Source organism: Leucopleurus acutus (assembly GCF_964270905.1).
Source record: "Leucopleurus acutus genome assembly, chromosome: 16".
NCBI classification, from domain to species: domain Eukaryota; kingdom Metazoa; phylum Chordata; class Mammalia; order Artiodactyla; family Delphinidae; genus Leucopleurus; species Leucopleurus acutus.
The window spans coordinates 77787696-77800722 of NC_139158.1; the positions used below are offsets into that span (position 1 = coordinate 77787696).

At 48.2% G+C, this 13027-nt stretch overlaps 1 protein-coding gene across 1 annotated transcript in view; it reads right to left on the reverse strand.

Moving 5' to 3' along the window:
* Positions 1 to 13027, reverse strand: part of ATP9A (ATPase phospholipid transporting 9A (putative)) — a 132578-nt gene that overhangs the window by 25672 nt on the left and 93879 nt on the right. The window contains exons 16-19 of the mRNA XM_082857433.1: positions 4749 to 4841; positions 3498 to 3581; positions 1752 to 1922; positions 119 to 217 (exon numbers count right to left, since the gene is read on the reverse strand). Of these exons, the coding sequence (XP_082713559.1) occupies positions 119 to 217; positions 1752 to 1922; positions 3498 to 3581; positions 4749 to 4841 (447 nt within the window). The remainder of the gene's footprint in view (positions 1 to 118; positions 218 to 1751; positions 1923 to 3497; positions 3582 to 4748; positions 4842 to 13027) is intronic.

Genomic DNA, 13027 nt, shown 5'->3' on the forward strand with positions numbered 1-13027 from the left:
CCCAAACCAATGACGTGAGCTCCCGCCACCACCCCCCCAGGGGTCCAAGCGAGGCTATGAGGTTACAGGGCAAACGGCAGCATCACCCCACAGGGCCCCAGAGCAGACAACGCTTTACCAGCCGAAAAACGTGGATGTCTTGGTTTCTGGTCACCAGATGTGCATTCTTTGCTGTGCATGTAGCTGTCTCCAGCTTGTCCCCCGTCAGCATCCAAACCTGAAATTACCGCATGGAAGGGGTCCCCTTGGTTAGCGTTTGAGGCTAGCCTGTCGCCTGTGTCAGCCGAGTTTCCAAACACATCGAGCTGAACTTGATACGTTCCATTTACCTCCTTGAGGCCTACACTGTCCCCAACGAACCACAGGAAAGGCCCCAGTTCAAGGGCTTCAAGACCTTGGGCGTCTGCCGCTGGTGGTAGCAAAAGCTGGTGTGGCACTTTTGAAAAACTGGCCACATGCTGCAGTAGACGTCGTGAAGCTCAGCCTCTGCCCTCCTAATCCCCGTTCCGGAAACTTTTCTTAAAGCAATAAATAATCTCAAAGAAGGGGAAGGCTGTATGGACGAGGGGTCACTTCCATGTCCCACAGGAAACACTGATTTGTCACGTTCCACAGGGTCTTTCTACGCGGCCGGATGCCCCCGAGCAATCTCAGGGGGCTGAACCCTGACTAAAACGCCGACAGTAAACGTGCCAGGTCCTTCCTCGCCTCACAACTGAGCACTGTGCGCCTCAGTGTGGCGGGCTCAGAGAGGGTAGGTGACTTGCCCAAAGCCACAGAGCTAGTTCCTGTCCCGACCAGGCCCAGAACCCAGGTCTTCAGAGTCTAAACGGATGTGCTTCCTACCCTGCTGATTCACCCAGTAACCCTCTGCTCCCTCTGCTCCCAGTGGGGAAGTGGGGTGGGGGCCTTAGAGTCATCGGACAAAGGATATCTTGGCAGCAGGGGAAGCGCAGGAAAGAAAATAACCACAAAGGTTCCCCGAGTGTTCACCGTGCCGGGCACCTGTTAAGTGCTGTGCGTTGTTCCTTCACAGTAACTTTATGAGGTGGGAAACGGAGGCCCAGGCCTCATCCGTCCTGCTGACATCGCCCCGCTCAGCTCACGGGCACTCGTGCCAGATGCGGGCCCAAGGACGCAGCCCAGAGCTGCTCTGGGCAGAGGCAGGCAGCTTAACCTACGTATTTTCAGGAGCTTCTAGCCCATGAGTTTGCTAATCCCTTGCTTGGGTCCGCTGAGATGGAGCCCGCTCCCCAGACGCCCTCTACTGGCGTCTCCGGATTAAACTACCAGATATGTACTTTTTGGCCCCAAACAAGAATGTAAATACGGCAGTTCACTGGGGCAGATGGTCACTCTGTTGGGTGGTCATTCAGTTACCCAGACCAAAAGACAGATTGGCTGGCTGGCCGGACACTCAACAAGAATATAACAAACACCGCAAATGCGCGGGACACAGCTGGTCCTGAGAGCTAAGGAGATGCTCTCGGTCCTGTCTCCATGGAGCCCGGCATGCAGAGGGGAAGCCGGCAGCAAAAGTGGACACGCAAGACGTCTTCCACAGCTGTCAAGGATGGGAGGGCTACAGGTCACTGTCCGAGCCCGGTTCCCTGTCACTGTTTCCATCCTCGGCCCCGCCTCCCCCCATCTCTAATTTTCACCCTCCGCTGACGGGACCACTGGTCTAAGTCTGGAATTCACTGCCATGTGGCAACCTATTTCAGCAGTGGGTCCAGGCAGGCTCACCCTACCTTGATGCCGGCATTCCTCAGGGTCTCCAGGGTGGGCCTCACGTCCGCCTGGAGCTGGTCCTCCACCCCTGTCAGGCACAGCAGCTCCATCTCCATCTCCAGGCTCTCGATCACTGTGGCCACTTTGAGGGAACGGTCGTGCACACTCAGCTTGGCCTGGACATAGCGGGCCTGGGACACACCAGGGGACACTGTCACCACTTAGGATGGAGAGGTGCAAGGCGGACCAACTGGCAGTGGGAGCGTCTCATCCCCCACACAGGGCAGGGACCCCAGCACCTGGGTGAACCTCAAAGGGGTGAAACTGAGACCTCCAGCCTCCTTCCCAGTTCATCAGTCCAGACGCTGGAACTGGACAGACCGGAGCTCCACCCTTTGCTCTACACTCACCTGCTGTGCAACTTCTAGCAGGTCACTTAACTTCTCTGAGCCTCAATTGTTTTCCTCCCCGAAGAGGCAATAACGGCCCCAACTTCACTGGGTTTTTACAAGGATTAGTACAACTCGAGACCTCAAAAGACGGTAGATTCTCCCCACACAGCATATGCTCTGTAACCAAGAACCCTTGACCACCAGGTTGTCTAAAGACAAAGTCTTACTTCCAAAGACCATCGACCCAACCCTTCTGTTTACCCCTCTTTACAGTGTTAACAAAGATACAGCAGTCACAAAGCATATGCCTTTAAAACTGAAAGAAAGGTAGAATTTTATCAGGGCTAGAACTCTCGTTAAATAAAACTTTACAGAGAACTCAAGCACATAAAAGTGACAGACCCGAGCACAGTTTCTCTGGGTGGAGCAGGACAAGGGCCGCAGAAGCCTTTCCCCCAACCTGGTCTCTCTCCCCTTCAGTCACGTGTAAAGACATTCATTCAGCTTTGTGCCAGGACTGGGGGTACAACAAGGACCCTCCCCCTCAAGGAACACACAGTCCATGGGATGAGATGACAATTAACAAGACATATTTATACTGGAAGCCTTGGCAGTGAAAGTCAATGATCGAGTTCAAATCCAACATTTTTTACAGCTTAAAAAAATCAGGGCTTCAAGAAGGTTTACAGTTTCAAATTTGAAGGTTTCATTTCATATTTTTCAGAAGGTTTATAATGACTATCATAAGTGTTGGGGTACAAGGGCAAACCAAACTGATAAAGTCTCTGCTCTCAAAAAGATTTTATTCCAGAAAGAAGCTATCAAAAAGAATGGCTTCCCTAGTGGCGCAGTGGTTTAGAGTCCGCCTGCCGATGCAGGGGCCATGGGTCCGTGCCCCGGTCCGGGAAGATCCCACATGCCGCGGAGCGGCTGAGCCCGTGACCCATGGCCGCTGAGCCTGTGTGTCCGGAGCCTGTGCCCCACAACGGGAGAGGCCACAACAGTGAGAGGCCCGCATACCGCAAAAAAAAAAAAAAAAAAAAGAATGTGAAAATACGTACATAAAGTCATTACAGCTGGTGATAAATGCAGTGAAGAAAGTTCAACAGGGTGACAACGGGGAGTGATGAGGCGGGGCTGCTTTAGATGGGGGATCCAGGAAGACTTCTCAGAGGAGGCGGCATTTGAGCTGAGACCCAAAGGAAGTGAGGGAGGGGGGCCTTGGAACTCTGTGAGGGAGGACAGTACTAGGCAGAGAGAAGAACCTGGTGTGCTCAGAAATGACGTCAGTCTGGCCAGAGCAGAATGGGGTGGGGGGAAGATGGGGAGGTGAGTGGGGCTAAAAAGTAAAAGGAAAGCCACAGAACCACTGACCTCAAAGTCTTGATACTGCTCCTCTGCTAGAGATTTCTTCGCCACCACAAGCACCCGCAGCCCTTCCCGGGCCATGTTTCCACACTGAAAAGCAAACCCTGGTCAGTGGAGAGCCCCACTAGGGGCTCTGTGTCCCGGACTCTCTCTGGGGAGGGCTGGAGGCTGAAGTGGATGCCCCTCCCGAGGGGACAGTGCAATGGTAAATCAGAACGCTGCTTTCCCCTGAAGCAGTCTCTCTCAGCAAACCTTCCAAAGGGGTCTCAAAATTTAAGTCAATGCAGTAAGATCTCAGAGACTAATCTGGATTTCAGGCTCGTTGGAAAAACTGAACCTTTGACAAGAGCACTTTCCCAAATGACCACAGCCAGTGATACTGAAAGGCGGCTGTTTCCACACGGTCCCACGAAACATAGCTGTCAGGTGAAGAATATTCCAACACGTTCAACGCACAAAGTGTGATGCTGTCAGGAAACACATCCCGGCCCGTTTCATTCACCTGAGTTACCTGCCTGGCCCCTGTCGGCATTTGGGTTAGTTACTCACTAATTGGAAATATGATATTACTGAACATAAAATGTGAATTCTGTGCCTGGAGATGGGAGATGAAACAGAAACGGCCTGACAGACTGGAGAGTTCCTTCCCTCCCTGCTGCAGCCAATTCCCACGTCACAATCCGGGACAAGGCGGCCTGTGACGGGGCCCCACGATGCCCGCCTCCTGGTAGCCACACCCTTGTATGTTCACCTGCCCTGAGTGTGCACTGGACCCAGTGCCTTGTTCCCAACAGACAGAATGTGGCAAAGTGAGGGGAGGTCGTTTCCAAGAAGGTCACTTCTCTCTGTTTCATCTCTCTGTTTCACTTCTCTCTGTTTCATCCACATGGCAAGGAACGTGGCTGCCTCCGGCCTAGAGGCACTGAGGAGCTGAATCCTGCCCATGACCACTTCCCAGTGGGCTGGGAAGGGGGTCCCGCCCCAGCTGAGCCTTCAGATGAGACCCCAGCCTCGGGTGACCCCTTGACCAAAGCCGACGAGACCCTGAGCTGAGGACCCAGCCAAGCTGTGCCTGGATCGCTGATTCGCAGAAACTGTAAGAAATTACACGCGTCCTCCTAAGCTGCTAAGTTTGGGGGTGATTTGTTACACAGCCCCAGAAAACGCATGCAGGGACCCACCTCACTATTCCATGCAAGGGACAGACTCCAGGATACGCATCCGAGGCCCCGTTTCCACACCCCACGTCACGCTTACCTCTTCCTCCAGCCAGTCGTTGTACTGCACGATGCCAGCCATGACGACATCCGCTCCCTTCATGTAAAACGTAATCTCCCCAGTCGATTCATCCTAGAGGGAGGGCCGGGAGGAATGAACACCCAAGAGGAACACTTGGTTCCGCTCCAGTGGCCGCTTCCCACGAGAGATGCTGCACAAAGTGTACTCAGTGGACGCCAGTGTTTTCTCACTTGGCCGAAGATGAAAAGTGAGAGGGGAGCCTCACTTTGGGGCAAAGGCCACAGAAAACAAGAAAACTCAAAGCATTTGGAAAATCATTAAATGATGAAAGCAAGATCAAAAGGATTGAAGAACTCTGTTTTTACAGTCATTACTATTCTAACGGGAACAGACTGACCCTCACACTGTAAGATAATTTTAAATTTATACGCGGGGCTGCCGGTATTGCCAAAACGTGGTCTACCAGAAAGAGTTGGGAAGTAAGATAATTCTCGAGATCAGGGTTTCTCAGCCTCGGCACTATTAATATCTGGGGCTGGAGAATTCTTTGCCGTGAGGGGGCTGGACTCTGCATTGCACCGTCTCCCGCGGCATCCCTAGCCCACTAGATGCCAGCCGCAACCCCCTTGGTGACAACCAAAATGTCTCCAGACATTAACAAATGTCCCCTGGGGGACACATTGCCTCAGTTGACAGCTACTGCTCTAGACAACGTGGGACCCTTATGTCTACCTGAGGACTTAGCTAGAGAGCAAAGCACCCAGATTTTTCAGTTCACACTGACCAGATTTTCTGGGGAGAGGGTGACATCACAGCACAGACATCAGATGCTTAGACCCGGTACCAGCTCCCAGCTGTGTGCACCTGGACAAGCTACTTCTTTTCTCTAGACCTCAGTTTCCTCCTCTGTAAAACCGGGATCCTGACAACTCTTGCCGTATAGCTTGCTGGGGCTTAAACGAGATCATCTACATAGAGCAGGTAGCAAAGGGCCAACATCCACAGAACATGCTCACCCAGTGTTATTATTCCTGTTGGGGTGACAGTCACTCCTCAAGACCCTCAGCCGCACTGTGTGTAGAAAACAAGGTTTAAGCTGGGGGTCTGAATGGGGGTGGTTTTGCCCCCAGGGGACTTCCGACAATGTCTGGACACGTATTTGATTATCTCAACTGGCAGGTGCTACTGGCATCTAGTGGGTGGAGACCAAGGATGCTGCTAAACGTCCTACAATGCACAGGGCGGTCCCCGCGACAGAGAATCATCCCGCCCCAAATGTCAGTGGTGCTGAGGCTGAGAAACCCTGGCTTTAAGGATGATGATGAAATCGTCAATTCTTATCCCATGACTCTTTCCTCACAGACCTGCATCGCAGGGAGGCTGGAGGCAATGGAGACGGGCAAGGCTAACTGAGCACGGCCATCACCACCTCGTGCCTAAATTCTGCTGCCCCAGGAAGCCCAGAATGCATGCCTGTAAGCTCTTCATTGAATAGGAAATAAATACCCAAGGCCAAATCAGTGGTATAGTTTCATCGACTAAAGTAACTTCCGAAGGCCTCTGATCACGGCCAATCTTTTAGAACAACATGCTTACTCATAAAAGCACCCACAGGCCACGAACAGGCACCTGCACTTTAAAAGCATCAGAACTGCAGGCTGCTGCTTTGATGGACTGCATCTATGCCTGCTTGTGACTCGGGCCAAAGATAGCAGCGGGGTCTGAACATGAAAGCATCTGCGGTTCCTTTTTCCTTTCGCCTTCACCCAAACGCTGCTATGGGAAATACCGTCCCCCTCCCCAGCTTCCTCTACTCCAGAAGGGGCTCAAGAGAACTCGGACATCTTGTCCAATATAAATACTGTGCCGACTGTCTCCTCCCGTTAGTCATTTCCTCCCACCAAGTTCATCACAAGGTTACTTCGTTCCCATATTATGGCAAGATTACGCTCTAAATTTACAGAGATCTGCTGGTTGTGTTGCATTGTTTGGGGGCCTCATCTTTTTCCACTGTGGTCTGACTCTGGCACCTGTTCAAAGGCCTCTTGTATTCAGACAGTGACAAGGGTATGATCTATACCAGTGATCCGACTTCAGCACGCCAAGGGGGAAGGGTGAGGGGAGGGCAGTGGAACATCTTGTAACACAACAAAAACAGAACTGGCGACACAGAGACAAACACGCAAGCCCCGACGAAACCGGCTTCTCTAACCTCGCTGACCTTCTCAGAAGAGAGATTCACAGAAAGACCAGACCTTGCTTGGTGAGGGTAGGAAGATGCCGCACAGAGCCGTCCATGAGCTCACACATGTTTAAGAGGGTTGATGAGCCAGGTGAGAACAAAACTATAACTGTCAACTGTCATTAAACCAGGTTGAGAACCATTTTATAACTGAGGGAAAACTTCCTCACATCAGGTAACTGGGCAGTTACTTTCAAACAACAGACAGAAAAGATGGCCATATCAGAAGAGAGTTTCTCGGCCCCGGCACGATGAACATTTGAGGCTGGAACGTCCTTTGGTATGAGGCTGTCCTGACCTCTATCCACTAGATGCCAGTGGCACCACCCTCTGAGCTGCAACAACCAAAAGTGTCCCCAGATGTGTCCCCGTGTCCCCTGGGGGCAAGATGGCCCCAGGATGAGAGTCACTTCGCGAAAGGAGAACAGTGAGATTTGTGCTAAGTGGAGAGCTAGCTCCACAGCCCTGGGCACTGATTTGCACCCTGCAAAACCAAAGATAGAGAGGGAGACAGGTCAGAAAACAAAAATATTAGCAAAATAATATGCATCACATTAAAGACAGCCTAACAAAGATGGATGTGCCCAGATTCATTGTTAGTAGTGAGAGATGGAAAACAACCTAAGTATCCAAGAAAGGAGTATTTGATTAAGTAATGCTACATTTTTTCAGCAAAACACCGTGCCCACACTAAAATCATAAAAATCATGTTTCAATAATATGAGAACATTTTCCCTATACTTATTATTCAGTGGAGGGGGTGGGAGCTTTAGAAAGCTTTAGGCGGAGTCTGAAGCCAGTTTTATAAAATTGTGTGCGGTTGTTTACACTCATTTATGCTTAGAGAAAAAACTGAAGGGAAATTCCCTGAAAAGGCAAGAGTGGCTGTCTTTGGGTGATGAAAATACAGATGAAAGGTTCTGATCCCCTTCTATACATACTTATCTGTTCCCAATGCTGATTTTTTTTAAAAATATAATCTGGGAAGGGTGGAGCGCTATTGTAAAGTAATGATAGATTTGCCCACCCAACAGTATCCCATACTCCCAGACACAGATCCCGTTCTTGCTGTGGGAAGATAGAGGGGTCACATCTCATAAAATGTGATGCATGTCTGGGAATGATAGCCCTTTGCAACTAAAGGAAGGGTGACGCACTCAGCCCACTTATTCTAGAACGGCTGATATCGGGACTATTTGATGATGATTCAACCCTCAAATGACTCCAGCATAGTCCATGGCCCTAGAACTTGGAAAAATAAAGGCTGGAACAAAATAAAAGCAATTCCATAGTAGATAACGACTCTCATTCCCCAGGAAACACCCACCCACAGGATTCATGTGGCTGCTTCCAGGCCGTGGATGTTCCTGACATCAGACACGCACTCAAGATACGGTTGAAAAGCCACGGGGCAGGCTAGGTGCAGACCAGTGGGAAAAGCAGCAGCTGCATGGGAAGAAAAGCCCCCATCCCACTCAAAAACTGCCAAGGATATATGTCTGGTGGAGTCTGAAGACTACTGGCACCGGGGACATAAAAATCCCTTAAAATGTGTCGTTTTCAAGGCACATGCGTACTGTGCGGCACTGGGCCATCAGTACTGCAGCTCATGGAGCCGTTTCCAACTCTTACCTGGAGAAACAGCCTCTTCAGTGACTCCCACTCTCCCCACCTCCCGGCGTGTTCACACCCCGGGGTGATCCAGGCCCACCAAGTGGGGGGCTGGACCCAGGGACCTGCTTCTAATAACAGAATAAGGCAAAAGCGAAGGGAGGTCGGTTCTTAGATGACGTGCCTTCTGTCCTGTTCACACTGTCACAGACTCACTTGGGTGAAGCCAGCTGATGTGGGAGCCGGTCTATGGAGAGGCCTGTGGGGCAGTGGATGAGGGTGGCCCCTGGCCAGCAGCTGGTATAGAACTAAAGTCCTCAGCCCAACAACTGCAAGGAACTGACTCTTGCTGACAACACTGATTTCACCTGGCAGTGAATCCTGCCCCAGCTGAACCTTGGATGACTGCAGCCTATGAGAGATCCCGAGGCAGAGGGCCCGGCGAGGCTGCACCCGGACTCCTTGGCCCCCAGAAACTGTCAGATAACACTTCCTGTCGTTTTAAGCCATCACATGCGGGATAATCTGTCACAACGCCATACGTAATTAACACACTACCCTCAACATTACTGTGGGTGCTCTGTGAGCTTTCCCACATCCCTCTCATCACACCCAAACTCCCAGGGCCTGGCGATAAAGAACATGACCTGGGAGCCAGACAGCCTGGGGTAGAAGCCCAGCTCCACCTTTTCTAACTATATGAACTTAGGGAGGTTTCTTCTTCTCTCTATACCTCAATTTTCTCCTCTGTTAAATGCCAACTGCAATGGTATTATGAGAATTACATGAGTTGTTTTATGCAAATCATTTACAACAGTGACTAGCACCCAATAAGCACCATTTAAATGTTACCTCTGTTATTATTATTGTTCCTAACTCTGTTCCTATTACTAATGCTGCTAGTACTATTACTAATTACTCCTATTACTAATTCTATTATTACTAATTTACTACAATAGAATCTACAACTCTGACCCCTAAGGCATGAAACACTTGTGTAGATAGGGCAGAGGGGATCCTCATTTGTTTAAAAAATGAGTCGCATTCCAAAGATTCTCATGATCTGGGGCAGCATTTTCTCCAGCCCAGCCAAACAATGTGAAGAACCTTTGAGAACACCAGGGAACCATCTCAATACCAAAACAGGACTGGGACCAAAGCAATCTGCAATTTTTAAAGCTCCTATGGTTAATTCTGATGATCAGCCAGGTTTTGTTTGTTTGTTTGTTTAGATCTCATTTTATTTATTTTTGGCCATGCTGGGTCTTCGTTGCTGCGCTCAGGCTTTCTCTAGTTGCGGCGAGCGGGGGCTACTCTTCGCTGCCGTACATGCGCAGGCTTCTCATTGTGGTGGCTTCTCTTGTTGCGGAGCACGGGTTCTAGGCACGCTGGCTTCAGTAGTTGTGGCATGCTGGCTTCAGTAATTGTGGCACAGGGCTCAGCAGTTGTGGCACATGGGCTTAGTTGCCCTGCGGCATGTGGGATCTTCCCGGACCAGGGCTCAAACCTGTGTCCCCTACATTGGCAGGCAGTTTCTTATCCACTGTGCCACCAGGGAAGTCCCTATCAGCCAGGTTTAAGAACTACTGAGCAGAGTGGCTTATGAACACAGGGCTTCCAGGCTTCCCAGAATGGAAAGTGTGAGTAAAAGAGCAAATAGGAAAACAAGGTATTAATTCAGATGGGCAAGATTTTAAAAGTCCGACACTATCAAGCGTTGGTGAGGATGCAGAAAAACAGTGGGACTAAGATTAGTATAAGCACTTTGGAGAAGAAGTTGAAAAAACCTGGTAAAGTTAAAGATGTATATATTCTACCACCCAGCAAGTCCACCTCTGGGTGTAGTCCACAGAAAAACACGGACATATGTACAGTGGAGACTGCAGCAGACAAGGCTACACATGGCAGTGGTCTTTCTATCGGCAAAAAAAGCGGCAATGACCTAAACGTGCATCAAGAGGGAACGGCAACAGACGGAAGGAACTGAGGTATATTTGCACAATGCGATACAACAAGTCAGCTAAGAGAAACAGAGTGGGATTACGTGCATCAACCTAAATAAAGCTTTTTGTAAAATGTTAAACAAAAATTAGTATGTGGAATAATAATATATATACTACAATGACACTTTATAGAGAGAATAAAAACATGAATACCATAATACATATTATTTATACCCAGTGTGTCTGATAATAGTATTTTAAAATTCATAGGAGTGATAAACCTGGGGTAGGACTGAAGATGAAGCACATCTAGAAAGGACAGATGGGATTTCAATTGAATGCACAATGTTTTCTTTAAAAAAATTTTTTAACTATAATACATGCAAAAGTGTGGATCAATACATAAACATAAATTTGAGCAAACGAACTCAAACACAAAAGGGTATCTACTGTACAGTTTCCTTTATATAAAGTTCAAAAAGAGACAAAATCAGTCAGTGGTAGAAATAGGACAGTGGTTATATCCTTGTGGGAAGGAAGGATGCAGTAACCAGAAAGGGCTACGAGGGAGCTGCTGGGGTGATGGTGGGAGGGATTCTGTTCCTTGCTCGGGATGCGAGTGACACTGTGTTTATTACTTTGTTAACACTTGAGCTGTACGCTCCTGAGGTTTGCACTTTTCTCTTTGTATGCTGTACTTCAATAAAGGCTTCAAAAAATATAAAAAGAAAATCTGAAATATTAATGCCAAAATGACGATGTTGAGTGATCACGACACTTTTTTCCAATAACTTTTGGGACTGTATGAATGAAAAATCATCGAAAATGTCTAATTACAAGGGTATCAAGACTATTCAGTGGGAAAACAATAGTCTCTGCAGCAAACGGTGCTGGGACAACTCTCCATCCACACACAAAAGAATGACGTTAAAACCCCTAACTCACACCGTATATGAAAATAACTCAAAATGGATCAATGATCTAAAGAGATAAAACTACAAAAACTTTTAAAAGAAAACATAGGGGTAAATTTTCATGACCTTAGGTTTAGCAATGGACTCTCAGATATGACACCAAAGTCAAGAGCAACAGAGGAAAAAAATAAATTGGACTTCATCAAAATTAGTAACTTCTGTGCATCCAAAGAATTTTATCAAGAAAGCAAAAAGACAAGCTACAGAATGAAAGAAAATATTTGTATATCATATCTCTGATAAGGGTCTAGTATCCAGACTACGTAAAGAACTCTTACAACACAACAATAAAAGACTACCCACTTCAAAAGTGGGCAAACGACGTGAACAGACATGTCTCCAAGGAAGGATACAAGTGGTCAGTAAGTATATGAGAAGATGCTCAACATCATTAGCTATCAGGAAAACGCAAATCAAAACCACAATGAAATACCACTTCACAGCAACTAGGATGGCTACAATGAAAAAAAAAAAAAAGCGAAATAACAAGCACTGATGAGGATATGGAGAAACCAGAAGCTTCATACACTGCTGGTAGAATGTATCGGGCTGGCCAAGAAGTTTGTTCAGGTCTTTCTGTAACATCTTACAGAAACACCTGAACGAACTTTTTGGCCAACCCTATAAATGGTGCAGCATTTTGTAGAAAAGTTTGGCGACTCCTCATAAAGTTAAAAGATAGAATTATCCAGCAACTGGGAAACGGACCCAGCAATTCCACTCCTAGGTATCTACTCAAAAGAACTGAAAACAGGGCTTCCCTGGTGGCGCAGTGGTTGAGAGTCCGCCTGCCGATGCAGGGGACATGGGATCGTGCCCCGGTCTGGGAAGATCCCACATGCCGCAGAGCGGCTGGGCCCGTGAGCCATGGCCGCTGAGCCTGCGCGTCCGGAGCCTGTGCTCCACAACGGGAGAGGCCGCAACAGGGAGAGGCCCGCGTACCGCAAAAAAACCCAAAAAACTGAAAACAGATGCTCAAATCCTTATACACGAATGTTCATAGCAACACTATTCACAATAGCCAAAAGGTGGAAACAACCCAAATGTCCACTGATGGATGAATGGATAATCAACATGAAATACTACTCAGTCATAAAAAGGAATGAAGTATGTATATATGCTACAACATGGATGAATCTCTAAAACATTATGCTAAGTGAAAGGAGCCAGATACAGAAGGTCAAATATTGTATAGTCCCATTTATATGAAATACCCAGAATAGGTAAATCCTAGAGACAGAAAGGAGACGGGAGGTTTCCAGGGCCTACGGGGAAGAAGGTATGGAGAGTGACCGCTTAATGGATACAAGGTTCCCTTTGGCAGTGATGCCAATGTTTCAAAACTTGAGGAAAGTGGTGGATGCAAGACACTGTGAATGTACTAAATGCCAACGAATTACACATTTAAATGATTAATTTATGTCATGTGAATGTCACCTCAATAGAAAATAACATTTAATTAAACGAAAGAGTATACAGTGAGAAATGTATTATTACCAAGAAATGCTCAATCTACACTCATTAGAC